The 21652-nt window shown below is 36.4% G+C and overlaps 1 protein-coding gene across 1 annotated transcript in view; it reads right to left on the bottom strand.

Annotated features, from left to right (window-relative positions):
* Nucleotides 1-21652, bottom strand: part of LOC131980342 (solute carrier organic anion transporter family member 5A1-like) — a 66200-nt gene that overhangs the window by 7713 nt on the left and 36835 nt on the right. The window contains exons 6-9 of the mRNA XM_059344566.1: nucleotides 11793-11991; nucleotides 5943-6102; nucleotides 3500-3744; nucleotides 2314-2378 (exon numbers count right to left, since the gene is read on the bottom strand). Of these exons, the coding sequence (XP_059200549.1) occupies nucleotides 2314-2378; nucleotides 3500-3744; nucleotides 5943-6102; nucleotides 11793-11991 (669 nt within the window). The remainder of the gene's footprint in view (nucleotides 1-2313; nucleotides 2379-3499; nucleotides 3745-5942; nucleotides 6103-11792; nucleotides 11992-21652) is intronic.

The raw sequence follows: 21652 nt of genomic DNA, 5'->3' as shown, positions 1-21652 counted from the left end.
AAATACCACGCCCTAATATATATAATATACACTACCGGTCAAAAGTTTTAGAACACCCCAATTTTTCCAGTTTTTTATTGAAATTCAAGCAGTTCAAGTCAAATGAACAGCTTGAAAGGGTACAAAGGTAAGTGGTGAACTGCCAGAGGTAAATAAAAAAAGGTAAGCTTAACCAAAACTGAAAAATAATGTACATTTCAGAATTATACAAGTAGGCCTTTTTCAGGGAACAAGAAATGGGTTAACAACTTAACTCTATGGAGTCTTGGGCTATTTTGTCCATTTTTGAATTCTTTTCATGTCTTTGTTAGTCATTTTGTGTCTTTTTTTGTCATTTTGTGTCTTTTTTTGTAATTTTGTGTCTTTTTTTAGTCCTTTAGTTCAACATAAAATGTGATTTTGAATCTTTTTTTTACTTTCAAAACACTATCATGCTCAATAAAGATTTTTAAATGTTGCAAATGTGCATTAATTTCAGAGTACACTGAAACATTAAACTGCATAATTTTCAATTAAATTCTGGAAAAGTTGGTGTGTTCTAAAACTTTTGACCAGTAGTGTATATTTTATATATACCTGATTCAGAAGGCTTGCCTCGAAAGTTTACGACACCGAAGTCCCCCCCAAAGTCAGCTTTGTTAGCAAAGTGTATCATTACAAATAACAACAGGAGGAAATAGACATTTTACAAAAATACAGTGACGGAGGTTTATGAAATAAAAGTACTTATTGTTATAAACTCAAACAAGTTCGGTGAATATTTTACATTTGACTTAAAAGTTTTCACAGCTTTTTGGTTGAAGGAGGTAAACAATGTTTTAAAGTAAGTTTTAATTCTAAAAGAAGAGGAATTTCTCAGTCAGAAAGTGAAACGCTGACGTCCAACAGCTGCAACACAACAAACTGCTTTTGTTTGGCAGCATAAAAAGTGAAAAAGAAGGAAATCAGTGGTGCTGTCAGCAGAGTAGCAGTGGAGCATTCAACTCCTGGTGAGGTTGGAGTAATTCATTTATACATCATGATATATAAAGCCTAAAAGCCAATATAATATCCAAATATTGCTATTATTATGATGAAGAGATACTATTCTCTTCTTTACATTTACTAATAATGATGTCCCAGTCAGAGGAGCATGTGGCAGCGCTGACTGGAAATGTTTCTACTGGATCAGAACCGCTGGTGGAGGAGATGCTGACGCTCCGGTGTCCAGCAGGATAATAATAATAATAATAATAATAATAACAGTAAACAGCAGAAGACAACAACATTTAATATCCTCGGCTGGTATTCTGGTTAAAGAATTTCACGGCCTCAGGGTGAATTTATTTTAAACAATGTTTAAACATGTTTTGCTTTGTCACCATTAAAATCAAAACACCACAGAGTTTTATCAGCTCCAGGCATCGATACTATAGTCTCAGATCAATTCTCAGACTCAGACGTGTGGACTTCACATCAAGGTTATTATAGTTAATGATAACTAACGAAATAACGAAAACTAGAATTGAAAAAACATTTTCGTTAACTGAAATAAAAATAAAAACTAGAGTTTTTAAAAAAACGATAACTAACTGAAACTGTATTGCGTGGTTACAAAACTAACTAAAACTAACTAAAATTAAAGTGAAAATGTCCTTAGTTTAAAATATGTATGTAAATATGTTTACTGAGACACTCGGAACTGTAAGAGTTAATAACCTTATTGGGGCTGAGATGAATAAACCATACAACATATAGCCCATTACAAAAAAACTAAAGCTAACACTAAAACTAATAAAAACTAAACTAAAACTAAGTATTTTGAAAAAATAAAAACTAAACCAAAACTAGAAAACTCACTCTAAAAACTAATCAAAACTAACTGAATTTGAAAACAAAAATTCACAACGAAATTAAAACTAAAACTAATGAAAAATCCAAAAGATGACTGAGCAGACTGAGATCTGATCGAACCCTCCGCTCACGTCCACATTGATAAATGCCGAGCCTTGCGTAGAAATGATCGTACACCCACTCACTTTCTGTTGTACGCTCGTTTGATAAATGAGGGCCAGTGCGTGTGGTGATTTCCAAACTTGCCGTGGCTAAAATTGACTCAACTAATGCTGAAATTAAATGAAACACAGCTTACTGTAGCCCATGTCACTGCAGAAAAGAACGCAGATGAAGTCGGCCTTTAAAAGACTCCTCAGTAAACCCTGCTTACATTCTACCTTCATTTGGACGTTTTTCATGTCAGAAACGAACCCAGTAAAAAATACTGTGGACTAAAAATCTTCTGTCACCATAAAAAAGTGAGTTTTCTTTACTCACCGAGAGTCCTGAGGAGAACAAACTGCATTCCCAGAGCGAACGGCCTCTCCTGCTCCGCTACAGACCTGCAGCACAAACAGAGGTCAAGACCCAGAAACATAGATAGATAGATAGATTACTTTATTCATCCCCAAGGGAAATTCAGTTGTCACAGCAGTCCGGTATTTAGGTATAATAAAATACAATAGAATAAAATACTGAGGTAGAATAAGTAAAAACAACAATAGAAAAAACACAGAATAGAACAAGGACACTTAAGAAGTTATAAAGATCAGTTGGTAGGTAGATGATGGTAATAATACTGATGATATGATGTAATAATGTTATTGTGAATAGACAGTATATAATAATGTTACAGTATATAATATAAATAATAATAATAATAATACTATGATAATATAATATATAATAATAAGACCAGTATAATAATAGTAGTATATAACAGTATATAGTAATGGCAACAACAGTATATGTATATAAAAATAGCAGCACAAATAATAATAATAATAATAATAATAATAATAATAATATGATAATATAATATATAATAATAAGGCCAGTATAATAATAATAGTAGTATATTACAGTATATAGTAATAATAGTAATGGCAGCAACAGTATATGTATATAATAATAATAATAATAGTAGTAGTAGTAATAATAATAATAATAATAATAATAATAGTAGTAAAAATAATAATAATAATAATAATAATACTATGATAATATATAATAATAAGGCCAGTATAATAATAATAGTAGTATATCACAGTATATAGTAATACTAGTAATGGCAGCAACAGTATATGTATGTAATAATAATAGTAGTAGTAGTAGTAGTAATAATAATAATAAAATACATAATAATAAGGCCAGTATAATAATAATAATAGTAGTATATCACAGTATACAGTAATAATAGTAATGGCAGCAACAGTGTATGTATATAATAATAATAATAGTAGTAGTAGTAATAATAATAATAATAATAATAATAATAATAATAGTAATAATAAGGCCAGTATAACAATAATAGTAGTATATCACAGTATATAGTAATAATAGTAATGGCAGCAACATCATATGTATATAATAATAATAATAATAGTAGTAATAATAATAATAATAATCACATCAAACATCACACTAACACAAGATGAAATGAAGCAACAAAGCGAAGGCGTACCTGAGCGTGACGATGATGGCGGACGGCTGGGCGCAGGCAGTGATCAGCGTGACGATGAAGAGGAAGATGAGGAAGGGGATGAGCGTGCTGCAGGTGCGGTCACACTTCCCCGACACGGCGTATCCGTTCTCGTTCAGGTAGGTCTTGACGATGACCAGCTGCAGCTGGTTGCTGCCCTGACCGCTGGACGATGGCGTGATCACCTGCCGGCTCTGGACGCAGGCGCAGTCAGAGTAGTTACGGATCTGGAAGAGAGACACCCAGTTAGCTAGAGACACTTCAGCACTTCACACAAATCACATTCTCTCATCCATATCCAATTCTATTTTTTTCATTATTCCAACTCCTCAAGTGGGGGGAGGAGGAGTAACAGGAAGACAGAGGACAGAGGACAGGAAGGAGCAGTAACCAAGTTACCAGAAGCCAGTAGGAGTAGTAGCCACCACAATAAGAAATACATAAGGACTATTTAAAAACCCATACACCTCATATTTATTGTATATAAATTGTTCTTTTACATTCTTTTACTTTTGATACTGTGTGCTTTTTAACCTGTTTGCTGCTGGAAACTCAATTTCCCTGAGGGAGCCATCCCAAGGGATCAATAAAGTTTTATCTAATCTAATCTAATCTAATCTAATTCTTTTAACATCTTTCATTATTTTATTGAGCAATAATACAATACAGTGACATAGACAGACAGGGAGTGGATATTAAACAGCGACAATGATGGTACCCCTGTGTGTGTGTGTGTGTGTGTGTGTGTGTGTGTGTGTGTGTGTGTGTGTGTGTGTGTGTGTGTGTGTGTGTGCATGTTTCAGTTATAGATCCAGTAGTTAAGTATTAATATATTATAATATATATTATGCATCATTATTAGGCAGAGAAAGCGATACTACTGCTAATGTAAATAGAATAAAAAGAGAAAGAAAAAATATATATACATACAATAAAACATAAAACATATATATTATATAATTTATAGTGATAGTGATAATAATAATAATATATAATTCTTTTAACATCTCACAGACTATCAAATTTATTCTTCAGCTTTTTCACAGTTCTTAGACCAACATTACACTTGAAAAAATGTTGATTTTTTTGCTAATTCTTCACTGAACTTTGCACTGAAATGATGCCCAACTGGGTGATTCTCTTAAAGCCAGTCTAAGTTATGCCTGTGAAGATTATAAGGATATACTTTATTAAACTAAACATATTTCACTTTTATATGAATGAACAATATAACCAAAATGAGGCACAATTCAGAGTTTTGTGTTAAAATAATATTTGCTATATTTTTAAACATATTTTTGATTAACAATTTCATTACTGTAATGCGTCCAGATAAAAATGTCATGGTTTCCCCCACACTTATATACAATAAATATTTAATAAGCTTTATAAAAATAAATAGACATTTGTCTGAAATGTATAATTTAACAGAATATAATCAAACATTATGGTTTTTGGCAATGTATAAAGAACAAAATCTGAATGAAAATTGATGAGAAAAAAAGGTTAAATGTTACGGTAATGATAGAATTGTTTGCATTAAAATATGTGTATATTTTAATAAAATACATTTTGATGATACCAGCTACCCTTGAGCACATTTAAGTGCTTGCCAAGGAGAAAAAAAAAAAAAAAAAACTTTCGTTGTTTTTTTTTTTTGTTATTTAAGAATGTGTTGCGGTAATGAATTTAGCTCACAGTGGTTCTAAAAATGTCAGAAAATACCTTAAAATTATTTTTAAAAGATTATAAATTCATATTAAACAGTGACTTTAGATTGTATACACTACTGGTCAAAAGTTTTAGAACACACCAACTTTTTGAGAATTTAATTGAAAATTATGCAGTTTAATGTCTAAGTGTACTCTGAAATTAATGCACATTTGCAACATTTAAAATTCTTTATTAAGCATGATAGTGTTTTGAAAGTAAAAAAAAGATTCAAAATCACATTTTATGTTGGACTAAAGGACTAAAAAAAGACACAAAATGACCAAAAAAAAGACACAAAATGACTTACAAAGACATGAAAAGAATTCAAAAATGGACAAAATAGCCCAAGACTCCACAGAGTTAAGTTGTTTACCCATTTCTTGTTCCCTGAAAAAGGCCTACTTGTATAATTCTGAAACGTACATTATTTTTCAGTTTTGGTTAAGCTTACCTTTTTTTATTTACCTCTGGCAGTTCACCACTTACCTTTGTACCCTTTCAAGCTGTTCATTTGACTTGAACTGCTTGAATTTCAATAAAAAACTGGAAACATTGGGGTGTTCTAAAACTTTTGACCAGTAGTGTATGTTATAAAGGGTCAAATAAAATATGTATTCAATGCTCTTGGATTATTGCTATGAGCTGCACCATGTTGATGAGAATCACCAGCTGTACTATGTGGCCCTGGTTCTCCACCCTCCCTGCCTCTCACCCCGGTGCTGTCGTTGGCCACGCTGCTGCAGCCGGCCAGGCAGGGGTTAAAGTAGGTGATGCCGTCGGAGCCGCAGACCGGAGCGTACTCGTGGATTTTGCAGCCGCAGTTCACATTACAACCTCCGGTCAGGTTCCTCTGGGTCATGGTGAGAGTCGGCCTGGAGAGAGGACACAGAATTTGCATTTTATGTCTTTTACTGTGTTTGGAGAGCAAGGTATGGACAGTTGTTTAGCGGTTATAGCTGCATAATCAAGGTGACTGAATTCACATGAAACTCTCCTGATTACTATAATTACCAGGTCTTTGGGTTTTTATTGCTTAGACTTTGTGTATCCTTCTTTCCTTAATGTATAAATCTGTACTGTTGTTTCTTTACTCAGCTGCTTCAATTTTAGCCAGTTCTGTGGTAGTTTGTCAGAGTATGAACACAGTTGAGATTTATTGAGGTTTTTGTTTTTGCGTAAAAAACGTGGCTGGTGCAATGGACAATGAAAGAGGCGACGAGTGAAGATAAGGCAGAATAAAGAAGAGTTGGAAAGAGAAAGTGAAGTGATGGATGAAGACAGGAAGGACAAGATGATGTGATAGCAAGATGGAAAGACAAGGGGAAAGAAAGAGCTTTAGAGAGAGATTAGAGGGTAAAAAGAAGAACAGAAAAAGGATGCTGGAAAAAGGCAGACTGGAAGAAGTAGAACGAACGATGAAGGGATGAGACGAAGGGGAAAAGAACAAAAGATAATGTATAAAAGACAGAAGAGAGAAATGAAAAAAGATAAAAGCATTAAAAAGGAACAGAAGCTAAAATGAAGAGAGAAGGGCAAAGAGGACAGACAGACTCAGAGAGAGAGAGAGAGAGAGAGAAAGAGAGAGAGAGAGAGAGAGAGAGAGAGAGAGAGAGAGAGAGAGAGAGAGAGAGAGAGAATGAAGGCAGTCAGCCAGAGATCGTCTCTTCCAAGCTGTCCTTGGACATTTTCCATGGTTGCCATGTAATCGCTGTCAGGACGCTCCGTCCAAAAGAAAACGCCTCCATTTACTGGCTTGCTCTCTGTTATCCTGCACCCATCTGAACACTCGCTTCCTCCCGACGTCGCCGGCCACAGATGGGCAGATAAAAACTACCACTGACTCTGTCACACCGGGAAATGATTTCATAGGAGAGAGGCCAATATGCAGGCAGCAAACGGATGTCTGTGATAGAAGTGAAAGCTGTCAAAGACCCTGTTTACTCCCGGGATCACAGCGAGAGCTGAGCGGAGGGACCCCAGAGAGCTGGTTCAAAACGTCTACTTTTAGGCACCACAGCGGCTCAGTGGGTAGAGCGTCTGTCAACTGATCGGAGGGTTGGTGGTGCGATCCCCAACCATGGCAGCCTACATGTTGAAGTATCCTTGAGAAAGATACTGAACCCCAAATTGCTCTCTATGCTGCGTTCATCAATATGGGAATGAATTCCCAATGGGTAGGCTTGGCCACCAGTATGTAAATGTGTGTGGACGGGTGAATGATCGCAGTCTGTAATGTAATATAAGTGCAGGTCCATTTACCATTTGCCATAAATCTGACATTACTACAATTTAATGGCTGTTACAAGTCAGTGATGGTTTTATTGTGGTTGATCATTTATTTTAGCCTGGGTATACCCATACTGCCTTGCGCGATCGAATTTAATTTCGAACCTCCAGGCAGTCTGGCAACCAGGGCCATTTCTTAGCCCTGTTTTAGGGATCCAATCACAGAGCGGGGAGGGATGGCAAGACGATGACGCGTACTACTCGGCAGACGGAAGCTTGGAGTTTTCTTACGGATCCAACATGGCTGCTGCAGACGCGAAACTCTCTTTAGCTGTAGACGGTGTTTTAAATAGTTTAGAGCGAAAGTTGAAAGGTCTCTCGGCGGCTCCGCTGTCCCCCGGCTCGTAGCCAGATCACCGGCGTTACATTAGCGCCGGTGATTAGCGCCGCTAGCCCCGCTACCGGTGATCTGGCTACGAGCCGGGGGACAGCGGAGCCCCCAGAGACCCCCAGCAGCTTGTTTATTGCCCATAAAATCAGTGGATGTGTGTGGCTGAATGACATGAGGGGGAATAAAGCGTGTAAATAAATAATCTTGCAGAAAGCGAGAACTGGAGAAGCAAAGCAGCAAGCAACACTCTCTCACAGACACACACACAACAAACATCCATTTCTGTTGCTCTACTACATCATCTGGTATAACTGATCTGATTGGCTAAGAGCTACTTACAGACGCTTTTGATAGACATTCTAAGCGCCCAATAAACGGCTCCGGAGGATCGTAAACCACACCTCCTCTACGGAGAAATGAACGGCTGGTTTCCAGACTAAACCTCATTTGAGATTAGTCTGGTGTTAGCCAGGCTAATTAATTTACCTTTTCTGCAAAAATGTAGCATGACACCAAAACATGACAAAACAAATGCACATTTATGAATGAATGTAGGACAAAAAGTTTTTTCATAGCAAAGATCCAATTTTGTTGTTTATGGTTGCAACTAACATTTTTTTTTTTTAAAGATTAATTAGCTGCTTATCTTGTTGATAAATAAATGACTCATTTTGACAATAAAACTGTGAAATATGCCAATAAAGAAGTTTCAACAGCTCAAGCTGACCCTGTAAAAGTGTTTCTTTTGTTCGACACAAACTGAAAAATATTAAGTTAACTATCATGTATGACAAAAACTGCACCCTTACTTGAGGAGCAAAAACTACTAAATGTTGTATTCTTGCTTGAAAAATTATTAATGGAATGCTCATTAATTTAATGCTGATCTGTTAATTATTCCATAACCTGTTTGTCCAATATGGTTTTCACTAAAACTGAATTGAATTGGAGGTTAAAAATCACATTTAAAAGACTGTTCACTTGTTCCATTTACACTACATGATGTGTTCCAAAACATTAATTTTAAGAAATATAACATATTAATGTATTTTAATTGAATAGTAAATATGATAATGCTTATATTATACAGAACATGAACAGATAACTTTGATAGCTGCTTTTTGTTATTATAGTAAACTATACACACTACAGGCCAAAAGTTTTTAAGCTTTTTTTAAGTTTTTAAATTTGTACAAAAAAGATCAGAGAGTCATTGCTATACTTTGCAACAAAATAAATAAAGAGTCACTTATTAGAACACATTTTTACTATAATTATCAGGTATTTGGCTTTTTATTGCTTAGACTTTGTGTATCCTTCTTTCCTTAATGTATAAATCTGTACTCTTGTTTCTTTACTCAGCTGCTTCAATTTGAGCCAGTTCTGTGGTAGTTTATCAGAGTATGAACACAGTTGAGATTTTTTGGGGTTTTTCGTTTTTATGTAAACTCTCAAAAGCCAAAAAAGCTAACAGGAATAATGCATTTGTTTTTTTACTTTTTCAATTAAGTTGTGACTCTTCCAAATCTTCTCAACCCTAAAACTTCTTTTCTTTTGTTAACATTTATTCAGCAATGGTCTGGTAACCTCAATGTATAACTAAAGGTCAATTGAGGAAAATGGTTCAATTCAATAAAGATAAAGTATGATCATGCAGTAAACACATCCAGAAATCCAAAGAATCCATACTGGTTTTTAAGAAAGACATTGTGAACAGAAAATGTAAGTTGTTTCCAAACTTTTGGCCTGTAGTGTACTTATTTTTTGACTCTTTTGGAATGAAAACGTCACCTGAAAATTTGAAAAAGTTTTTAAAGGGAAGTGAATACTACTTGTTGTATTACTGTATTTGACTTGTTTCATGCCCTTCTCTTTTGAAAATAAAAATAATTGATCGCAAAAAAAAGAAAATAACTGTTTTTGACCGAAAACACTTCACATTTGTCATCAATATCTCAAAAATACTTGAGCTTGAATCACATAAAGTCCAAAGAAGGGAAGGTTTTCTAACACCTTATCTATGAATACGTAAATAGGACTAAGAATGCATATCAGAAGTGAGAAAAGCAGCCCTAGTGACGACCTTTATCTTAACGAGCTGGGCCTCCAACAGGAGTGTGTTTAAGTGGGTCAACATAACAGCTTGGACAGAGATGGAGAATAAGACAGACAAAGGAAAAGCAGCGAGAGAAAGAGGCTATTCATGTGTCGAGATGACGTTACAAAGATGTCCAAGGCTGTGTCTCTGTCTCCACCTGGCCTCTCTCTTTCAGCCTCTTTCATAATTCTGTTTTTTTTTACTTTGTGGGAGTGTGTTTTTTTTTTTTTTTTTAACTCATCCTCCGCAGTCTATCTCTTACTTCTGTCTGCTTGTTCTCTCCAGCTTTTATCTCTACCTTCCCTCTCTCCTCCACAATCACATCACTGTGGAAACCGCACACCAAACACTCGAGCGTAAACCTTCGATTCAGATTAGACACAAAGCAGATGGCCTTGACACTGCACTGGCGTGGTTTCTCCTTGTCGGAAGTAGAGATGCATCACAGCCCTCCGGTTCCCCCCTCCCGCTGCACTGGCTCCCGGTTGCTTTTAGAATAGATTTTAAAATTTTATTGTTTGTTTTTAAAGCTCTTAATGGCCTAGCCCCTCAATATTTGACCGAGCGCCTTAAAATCCACGCCCCTGCCAGAACACTGAGATCCTCCAGTCAGCTGCTACTGGCCGCCCCTAAAACCAGACTAAAAACCAAAGGGGACCGTGCCTTTGTAGCTCTGGAAGAACCTGCCCTGGCACATCCGATCTGCAGGATCTTTTGAGGTTTTTAAATCCTCCTTACTAAGTGTAATGTCGAGGTGGGGAGTTTTATTCATTGTGTCTGGACTTGTAGATATATTGATAAATACTGGCAAGATGTAGAAAACCGACTACAACTAATTTTTGACATTAAACCCAAAAAAGACCCGTTGTGTCTACTGTTTGGACTGGCAGACACACAACTTAAAAGTGCACATTCCAAAAGACTCTTCTCTATTCTCACTTTTTGTGCAAGGAAGAACATATTGCTGAAGTGGATAGACTGTAAACCCCCCACAATAGCTGGATGGCATAAAGTTATTTTTGATATATTACCCATGGAATATTTAACATATCGGTCCAGATGTATGACTGAAGCTTTCTCTAGAATCTGGTCCTCATTCCTGACTTATATTGGTACGAGACTAACTGCCATTGTGTTGAAGGGCCTGTTGGACCATAAGTGAGATAATATGATGCTTCTGTGGATACTGTCTCTAGGGGGACTCCCCCCACTTATCTCTATGGATCATATATGATCTCTTTTTTTAAATGTATGTATGATATGGCTTACCCCCTGTGGTTCTTGTTGTTATGGTTGTTGTTTTTGTCTAAGGCAGCTCTGTTTGTTTGTTTTTGTGGCTGTCTGTGCTGGTTTGTGTAATGTATATTTGGCTACTCATAATGACATGCTGTATATATGCGAAGGAGCAGAATCTTTACAGCTTTATTTTTTTGAATACATGTCATAACCTTCCATTCATGTTTCTCCAGCCGATTGCTTTATATTTGTATTTATCTTTATTTTATTTTTTTTGTTATTGTTTTTGCTATATGAAAAACTCAATAAAGATATTGAACACAAAAAAAAAAAAAAAAAATCCTCCTTAAAAACACACTTTTTCTCCCTGGCTTTTAATCAAGTTTCAGTGGACATCTTGCGAAAACAAAATTTTATTTAAATTTTTAATTGATTTTATTATATTTTTAATTGATTTTATTCTATTGTTGCACTGTGTTTATGTATTTTAGTTTTTTAGTTTTTACCGTATTTCCTGCAACTGTGATATCTGTACAGCACTTTGGTCAACCCCGGTTGTTTTAAATGTGCTCTACAAATAAAGTTTGACTTGACTTGACTTGACTCCTCACCCAGTGGTGTAGGGGATGTTGATCCCTCCCAGGTTGATGCTCTCGCAGCCCACGATGAACAGTGTGGAGAAGCAGAGCAGGGAGACGCCGCTGCAGATCATCGCCAGCTTGGCCGACTCGCGAGCTCCCAGCTTCAGCTTCTTAATGATGTAGCCGCCCAGGACGATGCCCACGCCAGCGCTGGGCACAATAATCACACCTGGTGGGGAAGAGAAAGGTGCATGTTAGAACGTTCTTATTCATATGCCACCTCATCTAACTAAGTTTTTATTCAGAGCATCTTCAGTACAGTCTAGGACAGCTATTCTCAACCTTGGGGTCCCGACCCCAATTGGGGTCGCGAGCTGATTTCTGGGGGTCGCCAAATCATTTTGGAAGTCAGCTCTGTCTCCACTGTGTTAAAGTGTTAATGTGTTTTAGTCTTTGGTCATTTTATGTCTTTTTTTTTGGTCATTTTGTGTCTTTTTTTGGTCATTTTATGCCTTTTTTTTGTCATTTTGTCTTTTTTTGGTCATTTTGTGTCTTTTTGTGTCATTTTGTTTCTTTTTTGGGTCATTTTTTGTCTTTTGGGGGTCAATTTGAGTCCTTTTTTGCTTAATTTTATGTAATTTTTTGGTCATTTTGTGTCTTTTTTTGATCATTTTGTGTCTGTTTTGGTCATTTTGTGGTCATTTTTTGTCATTTTGTGGTCAATTTGATTCTTTTTTTGGGCAATTTTATGTATTTTCTGACAAATCCCACAGTATCAAGTTGTTACTTTCCAAGGAGTCTCTGGCTTGAAGCTGACTGTTACACACTCAGGAGGTCAGAATGGACCTTTAAACTGATTAGCAAAGGACTTAGATTAAAAGTAACAATAAAATATAAGGTGATCAGGGGTCACGGACAACATGCATGTTAAATTGGGGGTCGCGACTTAAAAAGGTTGAGAACTACTGGTCTAGAACAGGGATGGGCAACTGGAGGCCCGGGGGCCGCTTACGGCCCGCACCCACACTTGAAGTGGCCCTCAGTACAACTACATGCATTTGAGCATGAAATCTTAAAAGTGCAGTGTAAAAATGTACAAAATTACTTTTTGCAATTAATGCTGGTCTGCTGTTCTTGCACTGAAAAAACCTTTGCTTCAAACCTTTTGTATTCCTATTTATACTGTTATACATGCATTTGAGCATGAAATATGTTAAGTTACTGCACTGTAAACATATTTAAAATTGCAGTTTCATCATATCTGGTTAAGTGCATGGTCCTATATGTGGCCCTGTGGTAGTGTTGATGAAACTCTGTGGCCCCCTTCAGCATTTAAGTTGCCCATCCCTGGTCTAGGAAGATAAAACAGGAAAATTAGGGTGTAAAATCAGGAAACAGGGCAGTGAAATGTGGCCTGATGAGAATCTACCTCACGTTTAATGTCCCTTGTGTAGCTGAAAAACTCCATAAATCAAAGTTTTCTATATTTCTATGTTTCCAAGATTTGCATGAGAAAATCTTGGTGGAAACATCAAACTCGATAAAACTTATGCTCGCTTAAGGTGTTTTTGTCTTTTTCAGAAAATAGTTCATGCGCTAAACAGGAGATGGAAACACTTCTGACGTAGCAAACATTTAAGTCACTGATTAAAGTGACTGACCAGCTGTTTCCTCTGACATGAAAGAACAATTAGAAGTTTCCCAGTTGAATCTAATTCCTAAAAACTTCTCCATTTTCTCTTATGGGTGGCCCAAGTTGTACGATCAGCAACCTCTATTTTGTTGTTGTTTTCTCTCTTCCTTTTCCTCTATTTACGGACCAATTAGCCTACAGAAATACATTACACTGCCACCTGCTGACCAAAGTACTTTACTGCAGCTTTGTTTATTTGCTCTAAACCAGTTGATGGAAACTCACTAATTTGCATTTTCTTTAATGCGACATTTCAACATTTTGCTTCAAATTTGCTTCGGCTGTAATGGAAACACGTTGTCATTTAAACTGATTAACTCAGAAGAAATATGCACCAAATCGGCAGCTCTTTTAATGTTTTTTGGACTCACAGCTGTGGTTTAGGGGCAGAAGTGGAGCATTTAGCAGCTAAAGAGATGTTGAAGGACACAGAATCTGAGCTAAAAAGAAGAGGAAATATTGAGTACACACAATGTTTGTACATACATATACAGAAGGATTGGGCGATTAGATGAATGAATATATTGGTTAACGACGACCGGTCAGGTTTTTTGGGTGATTTTGTGGGGCAATTATTTGTCTTTTATTTTTGCTAATTCAATGTCTGTCTCTGAAGAAACGTCCAACTGAACACTATTAAACGGATGTCAACATTAATGTTTTGTTTTTTATTTGCTCCAAGTCAGAAATCTACTTGCCTAATGTCAATTTTTACTTGACCTGACCTTTTTTAAGCATTTATCAAATAACAACACATAGGGGTGTGCCATATCGTATCGTTTACAATAGTATCGGTATATTTTTTTATGGTTAAAAAAAATGCATATCATGATATTGGCGACGTTCCTACTTCTTGATGAAGTGGTTAAAGTTGTTTTAATCACAAAAAGCTACTTACTCCCTGTAGCTAAACGCATGCAGCTTTCAAAATAAGAGCACAGTGTGTTGACAGAATCCACCACATAATTTACAAGAAGACTGTCAAAATAAGATGCCTTAAATAAAACATACAAGAACCTTTATTCTCCTTTACAAAATGTCATTAAAATATGCCCCCGGAACCCCTAAATGGTTATTTTTATTATTTGCTCATACTCGAGAGTCAAGAGTAAATTTTTTTTTATTTGGCAACTGTTTAGATTTGCACTTCACACTACATTTCAGATTTTTATTTATTTATACGGACTAAAAAAAAATCATATTTTCTATATCTTTTTAAGTATTTGGTAATATCGTCAAGAATATCGTTATCGCAAAAATAGCCTGAAATATCGTGATATTCTTTTAGGGCCATATCGCCCAGCCCTAACAACACATACTAAAGTTAATTTTCATGTTGAAAAATTATGGAGGCAAGGTCATCTTCAGCCCTATTAGCTGCCATGCGGACTAGATGCTGTCGATAATGTCCTCTTACTCTTTTACTCTTACTGACTCTTGCACCATTTTTTGGAAACTTGACTTTTCTTTTAACAAAAAGGCCCTTTTTTATCCACTTTGCTCTCAAACAAACTGTGCAACACATAGTTGGAGTTGAACTGAAGTGTTAAATAGCCACAAAAGAGCATTGCAGCTTTTACTGTCTCTTCAATGATGAGACGAATCCTACAGAAAAAGCAACAGCAGCCCCCTCTGAGCTGCTTTACATTACCATGACAGCACACATTTTTAGTGTGGGAGGCCCCAAAAGGGAGCGGAGCCTCTAACGGAGGCTGAGGAAGGTGTTAGATAATGTTGAGTCCTGTACTGTGCATTTAAGTACAACTCTCCTGCCGTTATCAAGCCATGTTCAGTGTTTCCTGCCGAACAAGAGGGTTACTGTGGGGGCGAAAGTGATTTGACTTGCTTTTAATCTGTTTATTATCATGTGTGTTGGTCCATTATTAGCGTCCATGAGGTAGGGCAGGGGTGTCAAACTCTGGCCCGCGGGCCAAATTTGGCCCGCAGTGTAATTTTATTTGGCCCGTGAGGCAATACCAAATTATTATCTTATTATTGTACTATAAAAGCTGACCCGCCGGTATTATACGGCGCATTTACCGCTAATACTACAAATCCCACAATGCCCTGCTGTTGTTTTGCCGCGTCAATCAGGACAGGACCCAGAAACGCTCCTCTGTAACAGTCGTCATAGCAACCTCAAGCTAGAGCTGTCTCCCAGCTACCCCTTCCCAAAAATGGAGAAAAGAAAAGCAGAATTTATTAACCTGTTGAAAAAGTTTATTTTGATATTTAAATCAGAAGGATGCAAATAGAAAAGAGGCATACGATTTTTATTTAATTTTTATTTAATAAATTAATGACACTGATGTGTTTTTTATTTGAAATTTGATGTTGCATGTCTGCACTATTTAGTTATATATTGTATGTTTATAAGCGTTGCTGGTTCCATATTTAATGTTAAAGCAAAACATGTTTGGTATATATTAAAAGGTTTATTTGTTCAATGTTGGCCCGCGATTTTATTCAAGTTTTACATTTTGGCCCATTGTGTATTTGAGTTTGACACCCCTGAGGTAGGGACTCTTATATTTGGATATTTGACATAATCCTTTACAGTTTTCCCGTTCTTTTTGCTGATGTTCGGTTTGGAACCTTATAAAAACTTAGTTGTGGTTTGTTTGCTAGTCCATCCCACCACATGGACGCTTTTAAACATCTTTCTGTTGTTTGGTAGCAGACGGAAATGACAAGGAGGCTCCTTCATTCAATATAAAGTCAATGCGACTTGAAAGAGCTCTGTATTGATACTGTGCATGAACTGTTGCTTACTGTTTGTACACACAACATTCAGCCCCCTCCTCCCCGACTCAACAAAAGGGAACCTCAGATTCACTCTTGTTTTGGAACAAACTTAGTCCACTGGGTGGTTCGCCTCACCATATGGGCGGGTTTCTTTGGGCGCCATGTCCATTATTTTAGCAGCTTTGTGCCCACAGGGTGCACTCATAAATTTTCAAACAGAAAAAGAATAAAAACTACAGGCAGAGATCAGCGTCTCTGTAGATACAGACACCAAAACACACTAATTATTGTATGAGTCTATACATGTTCTTAGTAAAACCTTGTATATTACCTTAAATGTTGCAACAAATACTTCTTGGACCTTTAATTTGAACATTAGGGAAAGATGAGCCACTACAGGATCCTTGAGACATCAAGTTACAGCAGTAGGACTAAAAAGTCTATAATTTATTTCTTCTATCTTCTATATACTGAATTGAGTTTTCATGTAACCAGTTTAACTCTAATTATTATGCCATACTTGCTAAGAGATGTATTCTGAAAAGTTTATTTTGGTATGTGCACTGAGGCATATGTAATGTTTGATAATATGGTTTGTACAAAATTTAAACTGATGAAAGACTGAAAAAAACGAAGACTGTGATAATTGGTCATGTGATGTATTAACACACCTGTGAATGCTTGTTCAAATCTGCAGAGCGAACCTGACGAAGCTCAATAAATCACAGTAAAGTCTTTCGGTGGTATTTATTCTTTAACATTTTATTTCTGTTTTTCAAAAATTTTGCTGCAGAAAAGAGTTCGGAGTTTCACTAGCATTACTAGCACGAAAAAACGAAAAAAAATTCTAGTCCAGGACATTTTCAAAATGCGTGATGCTGAATTCACCATTTATTAACTTCATTAACTGGTGCAATGCAATGCTGTTGGTTGATGCCTGAGATTTCTGTCTGTTAGAACAATGGTTCTCAAATGGGGGTACGCGTACCCCTGGGGGTACGTAAAGGCACTCCAGGGGGTACGTGACATTTTAAAATATACATTTAAAAAGTAGCATCCATGCAAAAATCCTTTAAAAATAATTATTTAAAAAATATTTTAGGAAAATATAAGTATAAGTTCATAAAATGAATTTTATATTCAGTAGGCTATTCAATTTGATGATCCTAAAACCCAGAGTGTCCCCCATACCAGGATGGTTCGACCCAACCAGTCATATGACACCTGGCATCACCTGTCAATCAAAACTCAAAGATGGAGTCATGGTTGAAGCGTAGCAGTTATAGTTTTAAATGGTTATATGCTCACTGTTTTTACTACATTAGTTTGAATCACTACATTTTACTGATGAGAAATATTTGCAATAAATTAAGTCAGAGGTGTCAAACTCTGGCCCGTGGGCCAAATTTGGCCCGCAGTATAATTATATTTGGCCCGTAAGGCAATACCAAATTATTATTATACAGCACAAATAATACTACAAATCCCAGAATGCTCTGCTGGTGTTTTGGCTTGAACACAGTAGATCAGTGTGTAGCAAACTGAGCAAAAATTAAAGTTGTCTTTATGCACTTTTTCTTGCTAGTCCAAGGCTTGAATGGCTGCACATTCATTGAAGGATATTATTATTAGTCGTTTGGTTTATTATTGTTATTTTATTGTCACATTTATTTTTAGCCTGTGGAAAAAGATTACTGTTTAAATTTAAATTTAAAGTTAAATTTAAATTTAAAGAAGGCCGCATATAAAATAAAGGGACATACGATTTTTATTTAAATTTTATTGAAGAAATGAATGCCATTGATGTGTTTGTTTGTTTTATTTGATATTCGATTTTGCGTGATTGCAATATTAAGTTATATCAAGCTTTGCTTGTTCCATTTCGTTTGAACTTGTTTAGGTCAATTTTTTCAATAAATATCAATGTTGGCCCGCGACTTTGTCCAAGTTTTACATTTTGGCCCACTGTGTATTTGAGTTTGACACCCCTGCATTAAGTCATGAATTATTAACATTTAAAATGTTCCAAAGTTTAATAAATCAGACACTGATGGCACAGTGCTCTGTTTTTAAGTCTTTTTTTTTTTTTTTTTTTTTTTTAACCAAAAATGCTTTGCCCTGGTTAGGGGGTACTTGGCTGAATAAGTATTTCACAGGGGGTACATCACTGAAAAAAGGTTGAGAACCACTGTATTAGAACATTAATGGATAAGCAAATCAAAGGTCCTGTAAGACAAACACACCATCGTCCTCCTTATTCCTCGGCTAAATGAAAAGTGACTAATCCCTCTTTCCAGGAAAAGTCAGACTGTATAAGACACGTCCAAGCAGAAGAGACTTGACAACAATCTGCAGGACAGATGCGTCATCCGTCTCTAATTTAGTGGAAATTATTTAAATATTATCTACTCATAAGCCTTGTATAATATTTTATACTAATACTTATTCTGAGGAAATATTAGAACAAATCACAGTCACCATCCACAGAGAATTAACAGCAGTGCACGTCTGATTTGATATCAAACAGGGTCCTGTGACCTTCACAAGTCCAGGAGCAGGTTTCTGAGGAATATTTTGATTTCACCCACTTGAAGCTGCCATAATATATGAAAATATGTTTGAGTGGCAGCTTTAATCACTGGCTTCACAGCCCACTCCACCTACGGCTGAGACATGTTATGCAACTCAACACGGAAACATTTCTGATAATAAAAGTCTCCTAAGATGGAGTTTCTTCAAACTAAATTTCATCAATGTGAGTATGACTAAAGAGAAACTATAAAAAGAAAGATTTTGTTGGATAAAAAGAGTTTGTTGAGTGTTTAAAGACTTCAGTAACAGAGCTTTCTGTGTGGAAAGTTCAGATGATTCATGAAAGGAGAAAGTGTGACTAATGTGCTGCTGCTTTGCAATCAAAATCTTTTTTTTTTTTCCTCAAAAGGTGAGTGTTATTTTTCAGTTCAACTGCACAAAATTGCATGAATCAAAGAAGAACATAACAAGTCAGAATTATATTTGTGCTTGCTGTTTTGGAACGATGGAAGTGAGCTTATTCTGGAAAAAAAAAAAAGATTTAACTGCTGTGTCATGACAGAAGCTAAAACAAAATGAATCTGTATTATTTTACTCTGTTTCTGCAGCCACATCCATCAAACATATAGAGAAACATCAACACTTTTTGTCATCAGCAGCTAGAGAAAACCAAAATAGTAGTGGTGTCAACAATAATCGATTCAGCGATGCATCGCAATGCGGGGCATGCACGATTCAGCATCGATGCGGCAAAGTGCCATAATCGATTATGTTTATTTCCTGTCCTCCAGTGGAAAGTTGTGGGGGACAGGGTGGGAATTTCACGACGGCCATGGCTGTCATTGCCCCACACTCTGGCCTTGATGCCCTGTGAAAAAATGTTCAATTTAGGGCCAAGGTGGCCTTCGCGCCCCTGTCAAAGTTCCAGTAAACACAACGCTAACCCGACCCACTCCCCGTCCTTCTAATGAGCCATGTGTTGATGCGCAGCACAGGTTAGCTAGCGGGACAAGCTGTTTTGATATGTTGTGACTGAAGTATGTGGTAGTATTTAACAGGACTTAACATTTACGTTTTTATAGAAAGTACTATTGATAGGTAATTACCATTGTATTAGCCTATTTAAAGTCGACTCGTTAACGTTACATTTTTGCGTCATGAAAACTAGCGATAGCGAGCTAGGTGGGATAGCGCTAACCTCTTCCCTACCTCAGGAACAAGGGCTCGGCATTTAGCTGATGTAAATTTCACCTCAGCAGGTTCCTTTTTAATGGCAGGAGGAGGCATTTCTCTTTCTTTACTCTTAGATGAACTCAGGCAGGAGATTCATTTTGCCATCTTTTCAAAATATAGCCAATAAAATATATTGTTATTAGGCCCATCTGACTGCTTGTATTGCCTCATGCCCCTTGTTATGTGCAGTAGAATTGTGATGCATCGCAATGCATCGTAGAATCGAATTGAATCGAATCGTTACCTGGTGAATCGTAATCGAATCGAATTGTGAGGGCAGCCAATGCACACCCCTACAAAATAGCCATCATCACTAAAACAGGCCATCAGCTTCCTGACTTATCTGTCAGCCACAGCAGAGAGCTGAGAGGCTCTCTATCTGGAAGATACACTCCTGATGGCCTCAAGCTTTCTTTGACACAATGCTATGCACAAATCCAGCGACCACTTTGCAGGTTCAGACATCTAGAGGTGCCGCCAAGTCATGTCTGCTGCTGCCTGCATGGGCAGTTAGATTAACAACAGATTTTCTCAGCTAATTAAGACAAATATTGGCATCAAGTAGACATTATTGACTGCAAAATGACAATTAGGTTTACATAATTAAAAATAAAATCACTACTCCTAAACACAGGATGGCCGATGATTCTGTGAAACCAGTTATTGTTAGTGGTTGCCTTAGATTATTAACAAAAGACAAAAAATGACGTATTTATAAGTTATAACAGTATAATTAAAGGTTTTTACGGGGCTTTTACAAGGACACCTAGACACCCTAGTTTTTCGGTTGAGTCACCAGTTAACTCGCCGAAACAATAACCTGATCAACTTTCCCTTATCCTACTCTGGTGAGAATTTAAAGCCAAAAATGTAAGATTGAAGCCTGGATGAAATCTGATTTTGTGATATAATTATATAACTTTGGAGTCTACTTGCTACAAATTGCTTTCATCAATGATTTAAAGCTGTGAGTCTTAGCAAAATGGACTGTTAAAGTGATCTATGCTTGTGTTACATCTCGCCCTGACTATTGGAACTGGATCCTGCAAAAACAAGCCCAAACAAGATTTTATTTGGGTATATAAAACACAGATTGGCTCCTTCTTACCTATATAACCTTTTAACTCCCTATTCCCAACTGAGGTCCCTCCGGTCCTCTGACCTGTCACTTCTGGTCGACATTTAGCTCTCAGGAGACCACACCTTCTCAGACACAGACCCTAGTCTGTTGAACAAACTGTCTCACCACATCACATCTGCCCTCTCTACTCAGCACAGACCATGCCCCACCTATTTTTCCTGTCATTCGAATGTACCTAATTTACCCTACTAATATTACTCTTCTTAACCCTTTGATGCACAACATATGGGCACCCCTTCTAATCCACAACATGGGTCAAAAATGACCCGCATTAATTTTTTCTCATGTTATTTCATGCTGGCTGTGTGTTTCTTTGCTCTATCTTTTTAAATCAATGTATTTTTTAAAGTATTTTAAGCATTATTTGAATATCTTTTTTATTACAACAGATTATATCAATTTTTCCTTTCATACTTTATGAAGAAAAATATTTTTTGTATTATTACATCAAGTTTACACACATGGGTCAAAAATGACCCATTCATCCAAATTTGATTTAAAATTAAATGACCTAATACTATAATAATAATAATAATAATAATGAGT

Source organism: Centropristis striata, chromosome 11, assembly GCF_030273125.1.
Source record: "Centropristis striata isolate RG_2023a ecotype Rhode Island chromosome 11, C.striata_1.0, whole genome shotgun sequence".
Taxonomy (NCBI): domain Eukaryota; kingdom Metazoa; phylum Chordata; class Actinopteri; order Perciformes; family Serranidae; genus Centropristis; species Centropristis striata.
The sequence above is the reverse complement of the archived record's forward strand: the minus strand, read 5'-3'. Positions and strand labels throughout refer to the sequence as shown.